This window comes from Passer domesticus, chromosome Z, assembly GCF_036417665.1.
Source record: "Passer domesticus isolate bPasDom1 chromosome Z, bPasDom1.hap1, whole genome shotgun sequence".
Lineage (NCBI taxonomy): Eukaryota > Metazoa > Chordata > Aves > Passeriformes > Passeridae > Passer > Passer domesticus.
In genome coordinates, this window is record NC_087512.1 from 456044 (window position 1) to 480000 (window position 23957).

At 50.2% G+C, this 23957-nt stretch overlaps 1 protein-coding gene and 2 long non-coding RNA genes across 11 annotated transcripts in view; 2 read left to right on the forward strand and 1 right to left on the reverse strand.

The window, feature by feature from the left end:
- Nucleotides 1-19142, forward strand: part of LOC135291032 (E3 ubiquitin-protein ligase NEDD4-like) — an 89659-nt gene extending 70517 nt beyond the window's left edge. For 4 of the 9 annotated variants that reach the window (XM_064405025.1, XM_064405024.1, XM_064405028.1 and 1 more), the window contains 19 exons: nucleotides 2512-2643; nucleotides 3083-3202; nucleotides 3812-4009; nucleotides 4405-4482; nucleotides 5834-5888; nucleotides 5978-6034; nucleotides 9700-9758; nucleotides 11016-11081; nucleotides 11548-11777; nucleotides 12388-12509; nucleotides 13232-13302; nucleotides 13406-13501; nucleotides 14116-14189; nucleotides 15156-15216; nucleotides 15507-15566; nucleotides 16014-16121; nucleotides 16406-16502; nucleotides 16766-16838; nucleotides 17791-19142. In XM_064405025.1, the coding sequence (XP_064261095.1) occupies nucleotides 2512-2643; nucleotides 3083-3202; nucleotides 3812-4009; nucleotides 4405-4482; nucleotides 5834-5888; nucleotides 5978-6034; nucleotides 9700-9758; nucleotides 11016-11081; nucleotides 11548-11777; nucleotides 12388-12509; nucleotides 13232-13302; nucleotides 13406-13501; nucleotides 14116-14189; nucleotides 15156-15216; nucleotides 15507-15566; nucleotides 16014-16121; nucleotides 16406-16502; nucleotides 16766-16838; nucleotides 17791-17893 (1860 nt within the window). In that variant the 3' untranslated portion in view covers nucleotides 17894-19142. The remainder of the gene's footprint in view (nucleotides 1-2511; nucleotides 2644-3082; nucleotides 3203-3811; nucleotides 4010-4404; nucleotides 4483-5833; nucleotides 5889-5977; nucleotides 6035-9699; nucleotides 9759-11015; nucleotides 11082-11547; nucleotides 11778-12387; nucleotides 12510-13231; nucleotides 13303-13405; nucleotides 13502-14115; nucleotides 14190-15155; nucleotides 15217-15506; nucleotides 15567-16013; nucleotides 16122-16405; nucleotides 16503-16765; nucleotides 16839-17790) is intronic. The other 5 variants (XM_064405026.1, XM_064405027.1, XM_064405021.1 and 2 more) reach the window with 2 other exon arrangements.
- On the reverse strand, nucleotides 18342-20837 carry LOC135291035 (uncharacterized). Its single transcript, XR_010353904.1, has 2 exons — nucleotides 20537-20837; nucleotides 18342-19562 (listed from the first exon to the last, which is right to left on the reverse strand). It is a non-coding gene; the product is annotated as an uncharacterized LOC135291035 (long non-coding RNA).
- Nucleotides 20838-23948: 3111 nt separating this feature from the next.
- LOC135289869 (uncharacterized) overlaps nucleotides 23949-23957 on the forward strand; it is a 7936-nt gene continuing 7927 nt past the window's right edge. Inside the window, exon 1 of the long non-coding RNA XR_010352598.1 lies at nucleotides 23949-23957. This exon is cut by the window's right edge and continues 1841 nt beyond it. This is a non-coding gene — a long non-coding RNA (uncharacterized LOC135289869).

A 23957-nucleotide genomic window follows, 5' to 3' on the forward strand; every position in this document is an offset into this window, starting at 1 on the left:
TGAAAACTTAGATATTTTTGTCCCAAATTTTCTCAACATTTCTCCAAACTCTGCAATTGTACTCAAATACTGGCAAGGTTTAGGGACACAAATGTGATATTGAATTATGACAAAGCTGTGTATTAAGTAAATGCCATGTGCTCCTGAAAAATGAAAGCTACAGCAGCTAATTCTTTTAAAAGGGGTACTGGAAGCTGCAGTGATTAGAGACATCAAATCATTGTACATGTAACTGTGTTTGTATCCTGTATCTTCTTGTCTTCCCTTACTCTCCATTTAGACTAATTAATTTTAATTCTTAAAGTTGGTCTTAATTTGAGAGCCTTGGGGGTACAGTGATATAGCACAGAGCTCTTAATGGTCTTACTGAATGCCAGTTTCATTTTGCAGCAGTTCCTCAGCAGTCCAAGCAGTACAAGACTGTAGTTTGATCATCCCATAAAATCCTTGATATGCTTTGCTGAATGTGCAATACAAGGAAAGTGGGTTTAATCTATATTGAACTTTAATCTAATTATATATGTTGAACCTTTAACCTAATTAACTGCCAGTCTGGAGTTATTTGACAGAAATCATTTAGAGTAACTGTCATAAATGGCTTTTATGAATTTAGGCCCTCCTGCAGAATTAGTTTCAGAGAAAGAAATTTAATTTATACTTGGTATAAATTGCTATTTGCATCTGGGAAATAAATAAATCTTACTTCGGGTGTTGATGCATCATTCTGTTATACTGTCTATATTCACTGGTTTTTAATTTTAGAACCAGAGGAGCACACTTGCAAATAGCAAAGTCTAAATAAAATGCCTGACTCATTAGTAGTTAGTTAATTGTGCTAGGTGAACTTGCACAGTAGTGGTACTCCCTTGGAAGAGCATCTTGTCTTGATTTGACTTTTTAGAGCAAAATATTAATGTTTTGACTCATCATTAGTGCAGCCATACCAAGATGTTTTACCTCACCATGCTGCAGTGTCTAACCCCCCTTGTCTTTGTTCAGCATTTCCACCCAGAGCCCCAGGTCTGTGGAGGAGTTGGGACTCACACAGGATTCATGGTCTAAATCTTTGTCTTCAAAGGCTGCATTCTCTTGGCTCTGTGGGCACCTGGTGCTTGCAGACAAACAACCTGTCAGCAGTGAAAGCCTCTGCTCACCTTGGTTTTGCCTTCAGAATCCCTACAGAGCCCCTCCTTGGAGCAGGACCCACAGGCCCAGGCCCAGAAGCAGCGTCCTCATGCCTGAGCTGTACTGAGACCCTGTGGGGTGTTTGCACAGTGGCTGTCAGTGCCTGACCCCACACTGATGGATTGACAGCCACTGGCACAGCGTGGGCAAGGTGTTCTCCTTGCCTGCCAGCCCTGTGAAGCAGCACAGGGGAAATAGCCCTTGGCTCTCCAGGAGAGAAGGAAATGAGTCTGAGAAGGATTCTCATCTGGTCCTAGTGGAGTATGTCAGCCTCCTGACCCATCCCATATCTCTTCTCCTTTCCTGTCTCCATTATCCCTGCAGTTCTCCAGTTCCTTGTGGCAGCTGTGCTCTGCTCTTAAACAGCACCTGCACTGCCTATGGCAGTTGCTCTGCGAAGGGTCTGGCAGAGATGAAGCAGGAACAAGAATTAAGTTCATTTTCTTGCTGAAGCAAGGAGTATAGTGGGGAGGAAGAGAATGCATCGTGTCCTGGATTTCAGCAGGAGCCTCCAGAGGTCTTTTCTGTTTCTTGGCAAAACCCCAGAGCTTGTAGTGCATCAGCCTCTGAATTAGGCAGGTCCTTCATCCCACTTGGTTCCAGTTCTAGCTCATGTCTATGAACTCATGCTTGGTTGTTTTGGGGACAGGCAGGACACACAGGGACACAGTTCCTGTGGGCAACAGGACGTGACTCTTCCCTTACCTGTGTGCTTCTCTTAGAACAGGGAGCCTGTGGAGCTTTCACTAAAAGTTTTTGTCATGCTGAAGTTGAGGCTCCAGTGTGGGGTTTTCTGGTGGTGTTGGGACACAGAAGCCCTGAGTGCAGCATTTGTGACAGAGCAGAATGGTTAAAATTAACTTTCTAAACCCACAGTAGTTTCTGGCAACTGATTCAAGACACCCTGGGGTAAAGAAGAGAGCAGGGGGATCTTGACTGCATGGGTATTTAACTCTTACTTATCCATCCTGATAAAAGGAGGAAACCTCAGCCTTTTAAGGAAAACTCACTAAAACATAGAGTTCCTTTTTGTCATTATGTGTAACAAAATAGAATGTTTGTGGGCATATAAGCTTGTCTGTTTGCTGAATCTGTGTCAAACTGACCCAAAAGATCTCTTGGGAGAAAAAAAATATTTGATTCAAACGCACATGATAAAGAGCTTGAATTGAATTAAATCAAATCAGAAACTGGATTTTTCCATATGGTTGTTGTGATTAAGAAGAGTGTAAGTTAACAAGTTGCTGTTTTTTTTACAAACAACAGAGTTTTAAATGTTTTTTAGCTATTATAAAATAAGAATTCAATGATTTCTTGCCTGAGCAGCCTTCTGTGGCTTACGTGCACACCACGCCGGGCTTACCTTCGGGCTGGGAGGAGCGCAAGGACGCCAAGGGCCGCACCTACTACGTCAACCACAACAACCGGACCACAACGTGGACACGGCCCATCATGCAGGTACCGCTGCCTCCTGGAGCCAGCCTGGGCTGGGCTGAGGGTCAGTCAGCTGGGGCAGCTCCCAGAAATCCGAAATTTGGAGCAAATATCCTAAATTGTCACGATAATACAGAGAATCATAAAAAGCTGCAATAATTTAGGATGGTTTGGTTACTTCTTTTAATTATGTCAAGGTCCAGGTTAATGTGATTGCTGCAAGAGAAGGAGTTTCCAGAGATGCAGAAGAGCTCTTAAAAGGAGCCAGATGTGTTGTTTGAATTAAATGTGAAAGTCGGCTCGAGCCATTAATAGAACCATAGGTTCTTGGCCTTGCAGTGGAATTCCATTAAATGCCCTTTATGGCCTTTAAGGCAGTCTGGTTGAGAGCAGCCATCAGTTTTGTGTGTCCTGCGCGGGGGCAGTGTTGGTGACGTTGGTGACCTGGCTTTGCTCTGGACAGCTCGCCGAGGACGGGATGGTGGGGCCGGGCGCGAGCAGCAGCAACCACCTGAGCGAGCCGCAGATCCGGCGGCCGCGCAGCCTCAGCTCGCCCACCGTCACGCTGTCCGCGCCGCTCGAGGTGAGCCCCCTCAGACAGCGGGCCCTGCCTTGCTTCTGAGTGTCTTTCCAAATGCTGTGGGCTGGTGTGCACTGGGACGTGGTTAAATAGCTGAAGTGGCTCCCTACGCAATCAAAGCCTGTGCGTGTTTGACTTCTGGCGCTGTGGCTCAAACTCTTTCTCAGCTGCTCATGGCTGTGCTGAGGAGAGCCAGCTCTTCAGATTTCCTCTTTGTGCTTAAGAGGTTGAAGAGCTGTGGCTCACACAGCCTTGCACTTACAGGCTTTCTTGTAAATGAGATATATTGCCCCTGAAGCACAAAATACTGCTTTTGTCTTTTCCTTGGTAAAATGAAATATGGACACATCCAGGGCAGGTGCAGGGTAAGGTACAATCAGGTGTAAATACTGGGGGCATTGTCATTGCAGAGGAAGGCACAGAACACCGTGTCCTTTACAGCAAAGAACTGGGCATGTTAGAAGGCACAGATAGAGCTAATTAAGTTCTAGTAAATCAGTCCCAGCATTTAATTCTGTATGAATTACACCTGAATGAAAGCTGTTTGCTGTGAAGCCGAGTCGGGTTGGTTTTGCAGCCCGAGCGCACAGCGGTGCTGTTCCCTCTCCGCAGGGCATGAAGGACTCCCCGGTGCGCAGGGCGGTGAAGGACACCCTGTCCAACCCTCAGTCCCCACAGCCGTCCCCCTACAACTCGCCCAAGCCCCAGCACAAGGGGGCCCAGAGCTTCCTGCCCCCGGGCTGGGAGATGCGCATCGCCCCGAACGGCCGCCCCTTCTTCATCGACCACAACACCAAGACCACCACCTGGGTAAGGGTGCTCCAGCCAAGGCCCCCCGCTCCCACCCCTGCCTCTGCCCGCATGCCCCTGTTTCAGCAGGGCTGCTCTTTGTGCTTCCAAGAGCCAAAAACGTGCATGTGCATGTAAAAGCCCTTGTGGGGTGTGTCCTAAGAACAGGCCTGTGGTTTTTGAAGCATATCCCTGGACATAGCACACATTTAATGGAGTCAGGTCTTACATCACCCTAACTCACTCAGCACTGGAAAATTCATTGCACTGTAGAAATCCTAATAAGTCATGTTTTGTTTTATTGTCCGAAAAGACAAGAATAACTGTAACATAGGGGGATTTCCAGATGAGTCTGTGCCTGACTTTGTAGATCTGCCTTGATCTGTTGGATTTACAGTTGCATACCTGTGTTCCAGGAGGATCCACGGCTGAAGTTTCCGGTGCATTTGAGATCCAAAGCGTCTCTGAACCCCAATGATTTGGGCCCTCTTCCTGTAAGTGATGCTGTGCCTGTGTTCTGACCTACACCTCCTGTCCCAGGGCTCTGCTCTGCTCTGGGCACAGGCTGCTGCAGCTCTTCTTGGAGGCTCTGGAGCCCTGCTGTGCCCTGGGGCTTGCTCAGGCCCTCCAGAGCCAGCCCAGCCTCTGCTCATGGCATTTTTCTGTGCTACTGAAGTGTTGGGCTTTGCACACACTTACCTGGGCTGTGTCTGACTGTGCTTTTAGATAATCATAATCACTGCTTAGGAAAAACCAAGCAGATTGTGCCAAGCAAGCTCTGTCAGTGCACCAGCATATTCTAGCAATTAGAAATCAGAATAAATTTTGATTTTTCAATTAAACTCCCATCTTTTGCAGAGCAATTCATCAATTTAATGTCAGAAGTTTTGTCATACTTGTAATCAAAGTATAATGGGGATTTATAGACATGTCAAATGCAGAGCTTTGCTTTGTTTTTTAAAATACTCCCAGCCCTTAGAGGTAGAGAGTAATGTGTGAAAGCTGACACATTCCTGGTCACAGCAGCAGGAATGCTCTTTGGCTCTAGGAAACAGCTGTGCTCTTGCAGTGTCCAGGTACATGGGGCGTGTGTTAGCCTTGGAGGCACTGAAGGCCCAATTACAATTTGTTCTTTAACTGCAAGGGGCAAAACCTGCAGTGAAAGCAGGGTAGCCTGACCTGTCACTAGCAACAGATTGGTAGTAACAGATTTCACCTCAGTTAAACCTCCTGGTTTGGAGCGAGGTTGGGATGACTACAGAATTTAACAGGAGTTTCTCCAACAAGCTTGAAGTGAAATAATTTCTCCTCTGTGTTTTCTGGCAGCCCAGGCTGGCCAGCATTGCCTGTCCTACAGCCTGCCATCCGCTCTCCTTTCTGCACTGCGGGCGCCTGGGACATGAGAAAAGGGAACAGCTGAAAGGGGAAGCACTGAGGACTAGCTTAGGACATTCTTGTCCCACTGTACAGGGAGCCTGGGTTACACGTTTACAGTAAATAACCCACATGGCTCTCAGAAGTGGGAGCAGAAACTTTCAAACGAATCTGTGATCTGTTCTCTGTGATTGTTTGCTCACAGAGGAAATGGGTGGGAATCCTGAGGCAGGAGGTTTCCACCATAAAAAGTATTCCCTGCACGGGATGCAGTCACCTGTATAAGACCTAGGTGTGAGTCTGCCTGGACTTGTGGCCTTGCCATCGTGCATCTGGGCACTTGGGTTTCCTCCTCATAAGCATCTTTGAGACAAGTCCAGTAGGTGTGAGCAATGCCCTGCTTCAGGCTGTGGGAGACTGGAATTATTTCATTTACTCTCTCTTTTCTTTGTTTTTATTTCCCATTTCCAGCCTGGCTGGGAGGAAAGAATACACCTGGATGGAAGAACATTTTATATAGACCATAGTAAGTAAGCACTCAGGTACTAGAGCAAATAGACAAAGGGAGGTACTAAGTATTGAAGTGAAAGCTTTGTGATTTTACTCTTCATTTAGGAAGCCAGGTGTTGATATGTGGAGACATTGATACCAGAGACTTAGTGCCCTCCTACGGTACTGTACATTCACTGGAAGCTTGCTTTAATTGGCTCATCAAGCTTTGTCCCTCTCTGACTTGTGAAGCATTAACATTTCCTCTCTGTGGTTTATTTTGTTCTTGTTGATATTTTGGAGTTGTTGTTGTTGTTGTTGATGATCCCATGGCTTATTTGCACTTAATAAATTAAAATATAAACTAGGAATAGAAAATAAGATGAGAAAAGATCCTGTAGCCACAGCTCCACATATAGGCAGTGGAGCAATTAGCATTGAGAAGTACTTTCTTCTGCTTTCAGGTCTGTGGCAGTGCTGATTCTGATCTTATTTCCTATTTAGAGCATGTGAAACTGCACCAGCCCATTAATATTCTCCAGTTCTGTTAGTGGAGTTTTAGTGTAAGTGATGTTTCTTTGTAGATTTGTCTTCCTAGAGCATCTCAGAACTGCTGTGTGAGTTTTGTTGGTGTTTGGAAACAAAGCAGCCCACAAAGGCTGGCTGGGTCTTCTTATAATAAGACATTTCTTCACAGCCACAGCAAACTCTCATAACCATCAGAGGAGCGTGCACAGAGAGTTAAAACCTAAACTTACCCATGTTTGACAGAATTAGGTTTGTCCCTCAGTACCACTGACTCCCACGCTCATCCTTAGAGATGACAGTATTAAGTCATTATTAAAAGACTGCCTTTAAAGCAATAGCAGTTTTGAAATGGTGTAAATACTTTCAACTAAACATTAGAAATAATACACTTGTCAAGCACCTGATGAACCTCTTCCAAACTTCAGTACAGAGTTATTATCCTTTATCCTTTCTGTAATTGTTTTTCCCAACAGAGATCTGGAAATATAACTATGGCCAATGATTCTAAACTGCTGCCACAAAGGAGTCACAGGATAAAGCTGTGCCATTTAAAACATCTGTGTAACTGCTGAGCCTCCCAGTCTCTCTTAAAACTCTTCCATTTTTCAGTCTCCTGAAGCTATTTGAGCATGTGTTAGTCCCTAAAATGGAATGTTAAAGTCATATATTAATTAGAATTCCTCAAAGAATTTGTAACTGTTAGGAAGCAAAATTTATGTGCATCTGAATTCTCCCTCTAGTCTCTTTTGAGCTGAGTGGATTTAGCTTCTTATATAGCATTTTTCACAAAAGTTTAGGCAAGCTTTGGAAGCTTTTGGTAATGCTGCCTGTTTCCAGCAGAGGTCCCTTTGGTCCCAGCCTGAGCCCTGCTGTGGTGGCTGGGCTGGGGGGCCTGGAGGGCCAGGGGCTGTGCCACTGCCAGCACACAAAACCAGCAGGACAAGTCTGGCAGAGTCAGCTGCTGGGCATGTCCTGCTTCCCTGCTATGTTTTGTACCTCTGCTGCATAGTTCTCCAGCGCTGTTTGTCCTATTTTTGAAATGTTTTTCTCATCCCTGGAAGAAACTGCCCAAGTCCCCTGCAGCCAGCACAGCCCCTCTGCTGTGCACAGGGAGCAGGGCACTGAGCACTGGTGCAGCACAGCAGTGTGACTGGTGCCAGGGTGTGACAGTGAGCCCCTTTCCCTGCTCTCTGGGCCCATGGACACACTGGTGTTCCCTGCACACTGCTGGGAGCCCCCAGGCACGTGCTGTTGGAAGGGATCAGAAGGGAAAACAGCCATTCTGCAACCGTTTTCTGAAGCAGTGATTCACAGACTGGGAGGATAGATCCATTGAATGGGCTCCCCTCAAAGTCTGTCCACATCCACCTGCACACGGTGGTATTCACCATAAGCATCAGTGATTTACACAAGGAATTAGAGGGAAGCACTCCTTAGTTCAGCAGGAAGCAGGAAGGGGGAGAGGGGCTCACTGGAATGGGATGGGAACTCAGAGTGAGTCTGGCAAATGGCCCTGCAGTGTGCAGGAACGGGCTGTGTAAGGAGAACTGCAAAGTGTTACTCAGAATGGCAGTAATTAGCAGAATTTGGGTTGAAAAGGGCATGAAAAATACCATCACCTGGTCATGAGCTATCTCACCCTGTGATGTATTGACAGGAGTGCCTAAATCCAACCTGGAGTAGCCCTTCTGATGCCATCAGCACTGGGGATGTCTGGCTGTGAGAGTTCTGTGTCTGGCAGGGGGTCCCAGACTTCAGGGAAATAGTGCCCCCATTGGAAAGGCAGGGAGAAGAGGGAATCCTCAAAGGCCTGGTTTATGACAGAGAATTGTATTGGTGGGAAGAGTCAAATTTTTGAAATTTTTGAAAATGTTGAGACTTTTGAAAATGTTCTTCAAAAAGAATGAGTTTGTTATCCACGTCCACTTGGGATAGGACAGAGAATCCTGAGCTACAGTTCCAGGTGAAGTGGTTCATGCCAGAGCCTTGTAGCCCTGGAGTCCCTGTAAGAAAAAAGAAAAAGAAAGTTAGACTGAGATTCATTGGTGTCATTGCACACCCTGAAGTACAGAGAGCAAAGAGCTGACACATTGTCAGTCATTTCCACTCGTGTTACCTCTGATTCCACAGAAAACTGGCACTGTGGTTTGTGGCTGCTGGTGTCAAGAAGGTCACCAGAGAACTTTGTAGAAGGGAATTCCAGTGTAGGGGTTGAAAAAGGAAAGGGTTGGGCTGCGTGTCCACCTTGGCAGCAGCTCTGCTCCGTGCATCTCTGGGGTCTCTGGAGCTCAGGCTGGCAGCCCTCCAGCATTCCCATCAGTGATAAATAGCTTGAATCTGTGAAGGGAAATAAAATAGTATTTTACTATTTAATTAACTGATAGATCAAATGTCTTGAAATGTGCTTGCAATCATTTAGAATTTTCTCCAGTTAACATTTGCTGAATGACACCTTTCAGATCCCACTCCCTCTTAAACCAGCTTGGGATGCAAACTTGCAGGGCTTTTCCAGTTCCAGAGACATGGAGAATGCAATCTTGATTCCTGATAGCCAGTTCCTAACCCAGAGCAGTGTCTGTAACAAGCAGAGGGATGGCAGGCCAAGGGTGACCAACACCTCGCCCCTGCAGGTGGCACCTGGGATGGGGTTTGGAGCATTGTCTTATTGTTGCAACACCATTGTTCTGTTGTGATTCTGTCGTGTTCAGAATCTTGGGAGGAGCAGCTGTCTGGAGGCAGGGAAGGGGAGTCCCACCAAGGTCCTGTAGAACCTTTCCTGTCATCCTCCTGTGCTCTTCAAAGCTGTAGATGGAAAGAACTGTTGTGCCACTGCCAGCATCTCCACTGGTCATAACTGGGTGATTTGCTTGCACCAAAACAGGACAGTTCTGCCTCCTTTTACCTTCTCATTAAATCAGAGTCTAGGAAAAATGTTATTCCCTCCAAAATTAGAAGTATGATACTTCAGCTGTCTAGGCACAATTTCCAAACAGTAACCCAGGGTGTCACTGCCAAAAGTTCTGGGTTCCTTTACCTGTCAGGCTGTGTATCTCCAGTCCCAGCCCATGTTCAAATGAAAAGTTCACTCACTCCTGCAGATGTTGCCATCAAAGCAGTGCAAGTTCCCTGGGTTCTGGGGTAGTTCTGTGTTTTTGAGTGAATGTTTTCAACTAAACAGTGTGTTGGAGCTGGGGAGGGTGGGGAGACACAAGCCTTTGCTAACCCTGACAGACCTGAGCAGTGCTAGGGAGAAACAAACAACAGGAATTCACAGTGTGGTACCAGAGAAGCCATTGGATCATTCCTTTTGTTATTTGCAGATAATAAAATCACGCAGTGGGAAGACCCCAGGCTGCAGAACCCAGCCATCACGGGCCCAGTAAGTACCCATGAAATGACCCCACCCAGCTGGGGCAGCAGCAGCCCTGCCTGCTCCCCAGATCAGCGTGGGCAGCCCGGGAGCAGGAGCTCTGCCAGTCCACATGCTAAGGCAGCATTCCCTAAAGGGAACGTCACACCAGGTTCTGGGCAGCCTCCCAGCTTGTCCAGGTTTGGGGATGGCTCTGGAGAAGTGCTCCCATGTACCCATTACCTGGGTCATTACTGACAGTAGGATTTTACTGAGCTGACACACCGTTCTGTTTATTTTGGGATCTCTAGGCAATGAAAAGCTCTTCACACTTGAGAGGAGACAGGTGGGCCTATGTAGATTCAAAGTGGGGAAAAAAAAGGCAAAAAATGGGTCTGTCTGTTTAAGAGGCATAAAGCTTCCTGCAGAGGTTTAAGAATATCAGCCTTAGAAAAAAATAAACACAGCATTTTACTGCATTGTCAAATATTTAAAATATCAAAGAGTGATTCTTTGACTTTTTCTGCTGGGTTATGCCATTTTATGCCACTTTATGGTATTCTGAGTGATCAGACTTCCAATCCCAAGATGTTTCCTGGTGCCAGGAGTACCTTTTTATTCTGCAGAAGTCCTTGGAACCTTTAAGAGTTTCAGGACACAGCAGATGAGCCTGCTGCACAGTTAAATGCCAATTGCTTAGTAATAATACCAATAATAATCACTTTTTGACCATAGTTGCTTTTGGAGGGATTTACTCATTTATCAGGCATTTAGAACTGGAGATCCTCACACACGGCGCTGTGCAAATTGCTAACAGGCCTCTCTCCAGAAGTGCTGAGCATAAATGAGAGAGACTATTTGAGAAAGTTTGTTTGAAAGAAATGAAATTATCATCCTCGAGCGACTGACAATGGTTGGTTTGTTGGTTTTGAGGGAAAGCAGGAGCTGAAGAATTTCACACAAGCACTAAGGATTCGTCTGAATGCTTTCAATAATATTTCTGGTGCCATGACAAACAGAATTACTTTAACTGCTTTTCACGTAGTGTTTAAGTAAAGGAAACACAGAAATATTTAATGGCTGTAGTAAAGTCATCTTATCAGCAGTAAAATGATGAGAGTAAAGTGACGTCGTTTTGTGGGATTTTAAATCCCCTGGCTGCCGTCCCTCGTGGGTGGGTTCAGGGGGGCCCACAGCACGAGGTGTGGGTAGCAGGGCTGCAATCCTGTGCAATGCTGTGGGTGCCCCAGAAGCAGGAATGACGTGTGCTCCCGCTGCTCCCCGCAGGCAGTGCCGTACTCCAGGGAGTTCAAGCAGAAATACGACTATTTCCGCAAGAAGTTGAAGAAACCTGTGAGTAGAACCAGCTCGGGGGCTGCAGGGCACACTGCCACCTTACTCCCTTGTGCTGCTCGAGAAGGGCTCACGTAGCAGCCAGAACACGAAGCAAAGTTTGAATTTGATGGCTTTCTCAACAAAAAGCTTTTCTAAGTCTTTAAGACTCATATTTTTCTAGATAAATGCAAAAGCCCTTAAAATAGAGCACAGTCAGTTTTCTCCTTTTTTGTTTTGTTTGTTTTGATACTTTTCTTGTCATTTTCATCAAATATTTACCATAGAAGTCTGCAGCACTGTTCTGGAACTGGCCCAGTTTCCCCCATGCTCTCAGCCTGTGGGCTGAGAGAGCACTGGGCAATAAAACCATGGGGTACTGGAGCACCAGGTTTCTGAGCTGTCACTGAGCTGCTAGCAACCAGTAATTTGCTCAAAGACTTATTTCTTGAGACTAACAAGAATAATCTGATCTTCTTTCACACAGGCTGACATACCCAACAGATTTGAGATGAAATTACACAGAAATAACATTTTTGAGGAGTCCTACAGAAGAATCATGTCTGTGAAGAGACCTGATGTACTAAAAGCCAGACTCTGGATTGAATTTGAGTCAGAAAAAGGACTTGACTACGGAGGTGTGGCCAGAGAATGGTTTTTTCTCTTGTCCAAGGAGATGTTTAACCCTTACTATGGTCTCTTTGAATACTCAGCAACGTAAGTGTCCATTAAATATTTGTATTCTCAAGGGATATTCATTACATTTTGCAAAAGAGGCAAAGTTGCTCTGGGCAGGAGTAGCTCCTCCTTCCCAGGGTGCCCTGGGCAGCCACACTGCCCTGCTCCTGCTGCCCTTCAGCGAGCCTCTGGAATTCTCCTTGAGAACCCAGAAAACATTTCCATTGCTCAGACAATATCCAGGGCAGCAGAACTGCGGTTGTTGAGGCCAGGAATGGTGAAGGGAGCAGTGTCACAGAAAAGGCTCTTTGCTCCGGTGCCCAGTCGCAGCGCTGGGACATAGCTGTGTGCACAGCAGGAGCCCCCCAGCGCTGTAAAATGGGGGCTGCCCAGCTTTGCAACCCTGGAGCAATCCGTCAGTGCAAGGGGAGAGGGCGTCTCTTGCTCACAGTGGGTTTGGTTTGCTGCTGGCTCAGCCCTTCAGCCCTCAGTGGCTCCGTGGTGGGACAGACTGGAAAGGACTCGGACACAGCCCCAAGTGCTGTTGGAGGGACATGCCCCTAGGCACAAGTTATTTATTAACATTTCTGAGTGTGTGCGCATTTACAGACTTGGTTCTTTAGCTGTTTTTTTTCTTTCCCCAAAAAAGGGACAACTACACACTTCAGATTAATCCTAATTCAGGTCTCTGTAACGAAGACCACCTGTCGTACTTCACGTTCATTGGCCGCGTGGCCGGCCTGGCCGTGTACCACGGGAAGCTGCTGGACGGTGAGTCCTGCTCCTGCTCTCTGCCTGTGGGGAGGGAAGTGCACCTGCCCGAGGGCAGCCTGGGACTGGCACTGATGAGACTTACATGGTGATTCACAAAATGACAGTGCCTTACTCAGCAAAGGTCTGTTCCTTTCTCTGCTGGAACCAGCATGAGCACTGTTCCTCGAGGAGAAGCATGGAATTTGGATCAGTCATTTCTGTGCAAACCTGCAGCCAGACTAAGGGGGTCAACTGCATATATTGATATGTAAAATTATTTTGATATGTAAAATTGTTGCTGAAGGATTTAATTACCATTTCTGCTGTATTTTGAAATCTCACACCAGGCAGACATTACTTATCAGATTTTCCTGAGCCCTGGTGCAGAAAAAGAAGCAGAGGAATCCTGAGCAGAAGAAGCTCAGCAGCCTGGTTTTCAGGCAGCTCCTTGGAGAGAGGAGCAGTGATTTTAAGTGCCCTGAGCTCAATTCCCCAGCTCTCTCTGCCATTAATGTTAGGGTGGTCAGTGGAGTGTGGTAGTTAGTGGGTAATTGTAGAAACTGAAAAATTGGACTTTCTGTGCCTCAGCAAACCTGAGCTGCTATGATGCTGTTGCAGTTGCAGGACTGTGGCAGTCAGGAGGTAACAGGAAATGCCAGGGGTGTGCCCTCAAGCAGTCACACCTTTATGGAATGTGCAGGTGCAGAGCAGGGCACGTAACGCTCTCCTCTCTCTTGCAGGCTTCTTCATCAGGCCTTTCTACAAGATGATGCTGGGGAAGCCCATAACGCTGAAGGACATGGAATCAGTGGTAAGACCCCACTGAACTCGTGCCAGGGCTCACAGGCCCGTGGGTTTCTACAGCTCTGCTCTAATTGCCCATTTTCAAACTGCCTAATTGTGATCTGCCCTAGGACAGCGAATACTACAACTCTCTGAAGTGGATCCTGGAAAATGACCCTACAGAGCTGGATCTCATGTTCTGCATAGACGAGGAGAACTTTGGACAGGTGTGTAAAGGTTATTTACATCTTAGAAGTGCTTACTGCCAACAAGTACCTCAGCACTGAGCAGTCCCGTGGTGGTGGATGCACTGCTCAGCCTTCACCTCGCTGTGTTCCCAGCTGGGCCAGGGGCTGCCACGTTCCTGTCAGGGAGCCACACCATCTCTGGGACAAGCTGGATGTGCAGCTGAGTAAAACACTTGCAAGGAGGAGCAATAAAGGTGTCCCACAGTCCAGCTGGGACGTGGTGCAAGAACTAGGAAGAGTATTGAAGCCACAGAATAGAGAGGTTTTGTAATATACTGGTTGGCTTTGGCAGTTTCAATAGGTGATTTAGCTTCTTTTATTATAACAACTATTATAATTTTGTATATGTAAAGTATGTACTTAGTGGTTATATTTTATAGAAATATATAATTTTATTATTATAAATAATAATTATAATAAAACTATTAGTAAATAGCCAGCCTCTGCCAGTTTTCTGTCAGCACAAGTTTGTTCAAAAGTGTAAATCAATTTACTAATGATTTCCTGATACTGCTTGTAAAATGCTGCTCAGGGAGAGTGGGTTCCCAGATGTCCTCAAATAACCAGAGGTTTTTTGGTCCTCTGAAATCTAGACATATCAAGTGGACCTGAAGCCCAATGGGTCTGAAATCATGGTAACGAATGAAAACAAGCGGGAATACATTGAGTGAGTATCACCATGGAATGTGCCTGGGGTGAGACAGAGCACTTGTGCTGCAATTCCTGTCCTTTGTACTGCACAGGAGCATCAGGGGTCGCTGCAAACATCTGTTATCCTGGGTTATATCCAGTCAGACATAAGAACAAAGAGTAAATTGAATGACACGCTTTGTCCTCCTGAAATTCCCCCCCATGGAAACGTGCATCTCCAACCTGGCTCAAGTTTAGACGAGCCAGAAGGTGCTGTCCAGCCTGACCCTCATCCCACTGTCCTCCTCTGCCAGGCACAGACCAGAGCCAGGATTCCAGTGCCAGCATTCCTACCAAAAATTGGCCAAATCTGAAACTAGGTTTTATTTTCAGCTTTCTCAGTCCTTTCACCTACCAGGATGTAAAATGCTAAATTCACTTATATCTGCTGGCATTTTAAATCAGGGCCTTTTCCAAGGTGAAAGACATTAAAATTGATACATTAATGCAAATTGGGAATTCATTTCCAGTGCCTGGACCTGGACCAATTCATTCCATGCCTGGAACTGATTTTTTATGCCTGCACCTGTGAGGTGTTTGTGCTGTGGGTGACTGGCACTGAAAGCAGTGATGCTGCAGTTTATTTCTTGATTTATAGGCGAGATGCTGACAGCTCTCCTCCGAGCTTACAGACTTTGTTGGGAATTTTTAATTACTCAGTGCTCTGGAGGAATAGTGTCTGCTCACGTAGGAACCTACAGGAGCGAAAATATTCCCACTGTGATTTGGTCATAGTCATTGGGGGTTTTGGTTTGTTTCTTCAAAATTCCATCAGGCACCAGCCAATAAATTGGAACAACTGGTGAAAGCTCTTAGTTGCCTGAAGTTGCTGAAGTTGTAAATAACAAACTGAAAGCACTTGGAGTTGCTGAAACCTCTGAACACTTGGCTAAGGCCTGCTAATGAGTTTGTTTTTCTGATGGGGTTTGGTTTCTTTCTGCAGCCTGGTCATCCAGTGGCGGTTTGTCAACAGAGTGCAGAAACAAATGAATGCCTTTCTGGAGGTGAGGCTCTTTAGCTCCTTTCTTTCACAAAAGTAGGGATTTTTTTCTAACACAGATTTCTTGCCCACTGGTGTCTGTGTAAAGGGAGCAGGGAGGGAATGCAAATAGAATACTTATGTTTATGATTTTTCAGTTTCATCTTTTGTAAGAATATATCATCTTTCCCTTATGAGAATAAAGTCATTCTCTTTCAAGTTTAATTATTTGAGCTTGAAGTAATTTGGTCATTGATGTTTTCAATAAGGATTTATGTGGGATGAGAATTTTACCTTTGCTCTTTTTCTTTTTAGGGATTCACAGAACTGCTTCCTATTGATCTGATTAAAATTTTTGATGAAAATGAACTGGAGGTGAGTCAATTTGGTGCCCCAAGCTGACAGTTCTCTGACAGATGCTCCATGTTCTGGGCTCTTCAGTCATCCAGCCCTCTCCCTGAGGGAATGTGCAGCCACAGCTGCCTTGCTCAGAGTTGGAAATTAGATGTTTCTTCCTAATTAATAAATCTATTCATGACATGCAAAGAACTGCACTCAGGGAGGTGCTTGGGGGTGTGCCTCTGAAAGCAGCTTAGTGGATAAGTGCCATCATGCCTCTGCCAGTCACATTTGAGCCAAACACATGGAAGTTGCTGTCACGTTATATTCCAGTAGCTGGAATAGTCTGGGAAGAAGCTCTGACTCCCCTGTGTGTGCATAAATGACTGGAGGTCAGAGGCCTGAGGGGCAGTGCCACCTCGTCACCCCTGAGTGCAGGGAAGCACACACTCATTCACATCCCACCCTGCTCTTTCCCTGCAGTTACTGATGTGTGGCCTTGGCGATGTCGATGTCAATGACTGGAGACAACACACCATCTACAAAAATGGGTACTGCCCAAATCATCCTGTTATCCAGTGGTTCTGGAAGGTAAGGCTGGCACCACCTCTGACTGGTCCTGTAAGTGAAAGTTACTGCCCTTTTTTGCAATCATTTTTCTTCAAGAAAACTGCTAAGAAGGGGGTGTTGTGCTGGGGGGCAGGACCTGCTCCCACCTCGCTCAGGCGAGGGCAGCTGTAGCTTTTGCTGGAGCAGCAGCAATCCATTGTGTCCTGGGGGTTGGCTCACACAAAAGGTGCCTCGTGCTGGTTTGGGGGGCTCTTGGGGGCCGTCCAGGCCAGGGCGGGGTGTCCATGGTGGCCATTTGCCAACAGGCTGTTCTGCTGATGGACGCTGAGAAGCGGATCCGGCTCCTGCAGTTTGTGACCGGGACGTCACGCGTGCCTATGAACGGATTTGCTGAACTCTACGGTGAGCGCGGCGCGGCGCGGCGGGGGGAGCCCAGCCAGCCTCAGGCCTAAATGCTGATCTCTGAGCTGACTTCTGGGCGTTAGGCAAGCTCTGAAACCAGCTCACTGGGCTTGGAAAGAAAGAACCACGCTCACGTTCCTTTAATGTACCTGTTACAGGCGAAGAATCCAGCCCACAACCGATGCCAACATTTCACGTTAAAGATAATATTGAGGCAGTCTCTGTAGCAATTTCTGTTTCATACGGTTTTCATTTTCACCCAGGTTCAAATGGTCCTCAACTGTTTACAATAGAGCAGTGGGGAAGTCCTGATAAGCTGCCCCGGGCTCACACCTGGTAAGTCACCAAAGCATAAATTCCAGAGCTGCTCCTGCCAGAAGGGCCACGCTGCTGACCATGCTCAGCTCTGCATCAAACAGCATCTGATCCTGTGGGTCCCCAGTGCCTTCACAAACTGGGAAATTGAAGGATAGTATTTTATTTCCCACATCCTAGTAAGTGGATGTAATTAACTACAGCAAGTCAGACATTACCAAACAGCCATAGAAATCATTGGAGAATTCAAAACAAATGTAAGATTATAAGATAATTTAACCCTGGTTTATAGATATTGCAAATATTAAAGCATCCAGTACAAATTTGTCTTGCTCTGTCACATTTCAGGAATGTGGTTTTTTAAAGAAAAATGGTGCTGAATTGGAAAACTATCTTAGAGAGTATCAGTACAGACTTGGGGATCTTTCTGTGAAACTAATAATTCTATAGAATAATGAGCTTTAATTAAAAAAAAAAAACAAACTGAAAACAAAAGCACAAAACCTACCAAACACAATCAACAATACTACTCTGAACACACTCCAAAGTCAACCCATCCTCTTTGGGTTCCAGTTCTCTGCTAGCTTTTACCTTTGGAAGATTTTCTCTCGGATGTTTAATCTTTTTTTCCCTCCAGAGAGCAAAGGATCTGTCCTTTAAATCCAGAATATCTTTGCTGAGTTCAGGAAATCAGTCCTTTAACAGAGATTGCTTTCCATCATCTAAATACAGTGAGGGGCTTTCTGTTGGCTTTTTTCCTCTCCGAAGTGATTCTTACCAAATTCCTGCTTCCAGCTTTCCAAAGGAAGGCAGCACAGTTACTGGAGAGCTCACCCTGGGCAGGTGTGAGGCATGCAGGGAACACTGTGGACCACAAGCTGCATTCTTAATCAAGACCCCGAATTATTCAATCTTCTCTAAAAGTCTGCTTTTCCAGGGATTATGTGAGTGACTCTTTCCTTGTCCCTTGCAGCTTTAACCGCCTAGACTTACCTCTGTATGAATCTTTCGAGGACCTGCGGGAGAAGCTCCTCATGGCCGTGGAGAATGCCCAAGGGTTTGAAGGGGTGGATTAACTTGGCAGCACCTATTCCCTTCTCCAAGCACGTTCTGCTGGCTTTGGCACCTGCCCGAGGGACTCGGAGGGCTCGTGGCACGGCAGCTGCGCGGTGCTGGGCTCTGGAGCAGCCGCGGCAGCGCGGGGCCGAGCCCCGGGGCTGCCACGGGCACCTGGGGGGGCCTCGCTGATGCTCCCGCACCAGTTGTGAACTGATCACATTTCAGCAGGACTTACTCTATTTATGTTGTGCCTCTGTAGGCAAAGCCCTTAATAAATATTTTACACAATTTCTAATGGCAATGAACGGAATTAATAATTTTACAGGTATAGTATTACAACTCATGTTTACTTCTTAATTGATTTAAACATTTTCAGATTTTATTTCGTTACAATTAAATATCATATACTTGGAAAAATGAGCATTTTTCTTAATTTCATACCAGACTTTTTTTTTTCAAAGCACGTTGAGCCTTGTGTTCCTAAACCAGGAGAGTAGGAGAAAGCTGTTGGCAGCCTTCTCTCCACAGGCTGTCTCTCAAAAGCAACTCTCTTCATTAAGCACATCACTGTTGTTCTGTATCCAGAAGGATGGGCTGGATGTTGCATTTTTGTACAAGTGCTAGAAGAGTGTCGAGGCACAGCAGAGCCCTGACACAGCATGTCCAGGTCTCTGTTCTAGATCTCTGAAACTGCCTCCTTACTGCCAAGCTGTACGTGTGCTACAAAGCATCTGGGCTGGCATTTGGCCTTTGAGAACAGGCTGAGCCCTGTCATTCTCTCTGTACAGTGATTTGTTTTCCATCGTTTCTGCATTCCTATTTGCAATGGAGGCATTCCAAATGAAATCTGGCACTCTGGAACACAGCTCTGCTCTGGCTCCTGTTTGTGTGCATTTACTAATGAACCTAATTAACACTGGGGTTGTTCATTTCTAACAGCACCAACTCTGAAGGCACTTTCTGTACCACCGGGAAGGCAGACCTGGTTTGAGCATAAAGTGACTGGGATTTTACTCCTTCCCACTACACGTCCTTCTATGGTGAATTGGGCTGCTGCTGTGTAAAACCCCACCAGCTCTAGACCGGAGCCTGCAGACATGTTCCTCAGTAATTGTTTCTGTGATTCCTTTTTTACTTACAAAGATTTATTTAATATACACTGCTATCTAATCCATTTTGTTACCTGTGACATGTTGCATGCCTAATCTATAATGTCTGAGTTGCATCTGTTTTCTGGCAGATTAAAGGTGACAGATTTGTGCTTGCCCCAGTGCAGTGACATGGTGACAGCACTGCTGGAGCAGGGCTGGTTCCACTGACCTGCAGCTCTGCCCCAGCCTGCTCCCCAGCATCCAGGCAAGATGACACCGCTTACCAAAACAAACTTCCACCTCACTGCCAACAGTTTTTGAGCCCTAGCCTTACCTGTGTGTCCAGCCACACTGCGGAGCCTGGGACACAGGATCACCCAGCTGGGAAGAAGCCTCACTGCCAGTAGCATTCAGCAGTTATGGTCCCAATCCTGAGGAAGAGTAGGGCAGTGCTTGAATGCAGTTCAAGATTCCTTCTCTATTAAATATGCTTCCTGACATTCCTGCCTGCCTTTTTCCATCTGAGGAGCGAGTTGGAACGCAAGACAGTGGCTGGCACCAGAGTAGACAGGAATGTTGGACTGACTGCTTGGCTCTGGGGATAGAAGAGATAAATCCAGGTATTCCCACTGACCTGTACATTAAGCACAGCTACCACGGAGCCCCGGAGCGTCCCAGGAGGCAGGGCCGGGTGACAGCGGGGCGGGCCCCGGGCCGACACAGGTGCGCGGGGCGGGGCCGAGGTGATTTAATCCCGGCCCGGGGGCCAGGTGCTGGCTGTGAGCGCGGTGAGACTAGGAGCTCCTTGTCCCGGCTCACCAGGTGAGTCGTGGGGGCTTCGGCTTCCCCCCCTCTTCCCCTTCTGTCTTCTCCCGTATTCCTCGTCTTTGTCCCCGTTCCCTCTGTCTCCCAAAACTCCCCGCATCCCTCCCCCACCCCACCTAGCCCTCCTTTCTTCACCCCGTGTTCCCCTTTTTCCCTCTATTTCCCCCACCTTTACTCCGCCCTCCAAAAACCACCGCTCCTCTCCCCCCTCTACCACTCCTTTCTTCTCCCCGCATTCCTTCTCCCCCGTCCCTCTGCCCCCCAAAACATCCCTGCTCTCCTATTCTTCTTTTCTTCTCCCCGCATTCCTTTTCTTTCTGCCCCTTCCTCCCCCGTCCCTGTCCCCCCAGACTTGGGCAGACGGAGGCACGGAGTGTGGAGAGGAAGGAGAGCCGCAGGTGCCAGCGGGCAGGGCCCCACGAGCGCCTCTGAGGGGGCGGCGGTGCCGCTGCGGCCGGGGCCGGCACGGCGGGCCCCGCGCCCGCCCGCTGCAGGGAGGCGCCGTGCCCCGGCTCCCGCGGCCGCAGCGGGCCCGGAGCTCCGCTGGCACCGCAGCCCCGCGCCGGCCGCGGCCGCAGCGGCAGCGCCGGGCTCGCTCCCAGCGCCCGTCCCGGAGCGGCTCTCCCGATCCAGCCCCGGTCCCGCGGCGATGGCTGGGAGAAGCGGCTGTACCCAGCTCGCGCGGCAGGCACCGCTAGGACCGGGACCCGGATCCCCGGGCCCGGATCCCGGGCCCGCTCCCACCTGAGCGCCTCGGGCTCCGCGCAGCGGCGGCAGCAGCCCCGCTCCGATCTCCGGCAGCGCTCCGAGCCGAGCCGAGCCGCGCCGAGCCGAGCCGAGCCGAGCCGAGCCGAGCCGAGCCGAGCCGAGCCGCGCCGAGCCGAGCCGAGCCGAGCCGAGCCGAGCCGAGCCGAGCCGAGCCGAGCCCCCACCGCAGAGAGCGGAGCGGGCGCGGACCCGCCGGCATTTACGGGCGCGGGGGGCGGGGGGGAGGCGGGGCCCCGGGGGCGGGGCCTGCGCAGGTGTGAGGGGCGGGGCCTGCACAGGTGTGCAGGTGCGCGGGGCCCCAGGGCGGCTGCGCGGGGCGGGGCTTTGGGGTATTTAAGGCGCGCTGAGGGCACAGTGGAGCCATTTGCTCCTCGGCGTTCGGTGAGGCAGGTTGCGGCCGGGCCGCGCCCTATATTTCTTTTTCGCTGTATTTCTTATGCGTTTCTTTTCTTTTGTGTTTCTTTTTCTTTATACCTCTCCTTTCTACCCTCCCTTCCTCCCCTCCCCCACCCCCTACACCCTCCCCCCCCCTACCCCCCTCTCCCCCCTAGCCCTCCCCTCCCTCCCCCCCCGGGTGGCCCCCTCCTACCCGCCCCCCCATCCTACCTCTCTATTCTCCTACTCACCCCTACCCTATCCTCTCCCTCTTCCTTCCCCCCACCCCAGCTCCACCTGCCCCCTTTCCACGATACCTTCCGCCTCCTTCCCCTCAGCCTGCCTTCAATCCATCCTTTCCTTCTCCTTCCCTGCCTTCCCCCCAGCCCTCCTCCCCTGCTGTCCCGCACACCCCGACCTCTCCCCCCTGCCCTCTGTCCTTGTCACGTTCCCCTCAACCACCCCTCTGCTGCCCCATTCCCGTTCTCCATCCTCCGCTCTCCTCCTTTCCCCGCAGCCACGGGGCTCGGGGCGCCGGGCAATAATAAAGCCCCGAGGGCCGGAGCCCGGCGCCCCCCGCTGGGGTCCCCACACGGGGCCGGAGCCGCTGCGGGTCCCCCCATTCCGGTCCAACACACCGCCCGACACTGCCGGGGCTCCGGCCTGCCCAGCATCACACTGGGGGGGGTCGGGAGGGGATGCGGGTTGGGGGGACCCCTCCTTAGGAGGGGGTCCTGGGGGTGGGGGGGTAGTCGGGGGGTTTAGGAAGGGCCCCCTCATTAGGAGCGGGTCCTGGGGGGGGTTAGGCAGGGCCCCCTCCGGAGGAGGGGGGGCGGGGGAGGGGGCCGGGGCGGAGGGGGCGTTCCCCCTCCAGGCCCCGCCCCCTTCCCCGGACCCCCTCCCGGGGGACCCCCTCCTCTTGACCGGGGCCCGGGGGGGAGGGAGGGGGGCGGGTGGGGTGGGGGGGGGTAGGAGGGGAGGTGTTTTATTTTTTTTTTTTAGCTGTTTATTCACGCTGCGGAGTAATGTGACCCCCTCTGCTTCGCCCCCCCCCCCCCGGGACCCGGTCCGGAGGAGGGGTCCGGGGAAGGGGGCGGGGCCTGGAGGGGAAAACGCCCTCCGCCCCGCCCCCCTCCCCCGGACCCCCTCCCCACGAGGGGGCCCTGCCTACCCCCCCGACCCCCGCCCAAGGACCCCCTCCTGAGGAGGGGCTCCCCCTAACCCCCCACCCCAGGACCCCCTCCTCAGGAGGGGATCCTTCCTACCCCCCGCTCCCCCAGGACCCCCTCCAAACGAGGGGTCCCCGTGGGGAGCCGGAGCCCCGGCGGTGCCCGCGTTCACCCTCACGTGAAGCGCACGGGGACCCCGCCCGGGGCTCCAGCGGGGCCGGGGGCGCCGGGCTCCGGCCCTCTGGGCTTTATTATTGTCCGGCACCCCCAGCCCCGCGGCTGAGGGGAAACAGGGAAAGGGGGGACGGGAAGAGAGGAGCGACAGCAGGGGATGAGAAAGGGAAGGGAGGGAGGGAGGGGAAGGGAAAGGCCGGGATGGGGGAAGAGGGACCGTGGACAGAGGAGGGAGACAGGGGAATAGAAGGGAGTAGCGGGCTAGGGACAGGACAGGAATGAGTGGGGGGAGGTCGGGTTTGGGGGAAGAGGAGGGGAGGCTTTAGGGGAGAAAGAACAGAAATACGGGGAGGGGGAAGAAAAGGGGTAAAGGGGTTGGGGGAGGCCGAAAAGGGAGGGAAAGGAGTCGGCTTTGGAGAGACAAAGGTGGGAAAGGCACAGAAAGAAGGGGTTATAGAGAAGGCAGAAAAGAAGAAGAGAAAGAAGGAAGGGGAGAGGCGGGGACAGCAGGGGAGGCCGAGCGCCTCCTGGCCCGGGCTGCGGAGCCCGGACACAAAGCCGCCGACCCCAAGCTGCTCAGAGTGAGCAAATGGCGGCCGAGAGCATTTTCGGGAGTTAAATAACCTCGGCCCCGCCCCGCGCAGCCGCCCTGGGGCCCCGCGCACCTGAGCCCGCCCCGGGCCCCGCCCCACAGGGCTCTTCGGCTCACTTCGGCTGCACTCGGCTAAACTCGGATTGGTTCGGCTATAATCGGTTATACTCGGCTATAATCGGCTCTTCGGCCACACTCGGCTACTGTCGGCTCACGGCTGAACTCGACTATTTCCGGCCGCAGTCGTCTGGATTCGGCACTTCGGCGCAGCTCGGCTGGGCTGGGCCGAGCTCGGTGCCCTCGCTGCGTTCGGCGCAGCTCGGTTCGGCTCCCTCAGTACCTTACTACTCAATAGTTATTTTTGTAATTCATTATTCTTGAGACCATCATTCATGTTATTGATTTACTACTGCAGGTATAATTGTGTAAATATTATCCATGAGGTCACCACTGATGCTTAATTATCTACTACTTTACAATTAATTTTATAATTAATGAGTAATAAATAACTCATTATGTCATGTATAATTAATAATTCCTTAATTGTAAAATTATTACGTAAATAATAATTAATAATGACAATAATGATTAATAAATAATAGCCGAGTGCAGCCCGTAAATGCCGGCGGGTCCGCGCCCGCTCCGCTCTCTGCGGTGGGGACTCGGCTCGGCTCGGCTCGGCTCGGCTCGGCTCGGCTCGGCGCGGCTCGGCTCGGCGCGGCTCGGCTCGGCTCGGAGCGCTGCCGGAGATCGGAGCGGGGCTGCTGCCGCCGCTGCGCGGAGCCCGAGGCGCTCAGGTGGGAGCGGGCCCGGGATCCGGGCCCGGGGATCCGGGTCCCGGTCCTAGCGGTGCCTGCCGCGCGAGCTGGGTACAGCCGCTTCTCCCAGCCATCGCCGCGGGACCGGGGCTGGATCGGGAGAGCCGCTCCGGGACGGGCGCTGGGAGCGAGCCCGGTGCCAGCGGAGCTCCGGGCCCGCTGCGGCCGCGGGAGCCGGGGCACGGCGCCTCCCTGCAGCGGGCGGGCGCGGGGCCCGCCGTGCCGGCCCCGGCCGCAGCGGCACCGCCGCCCCCTCAGAGGCGCTCGTG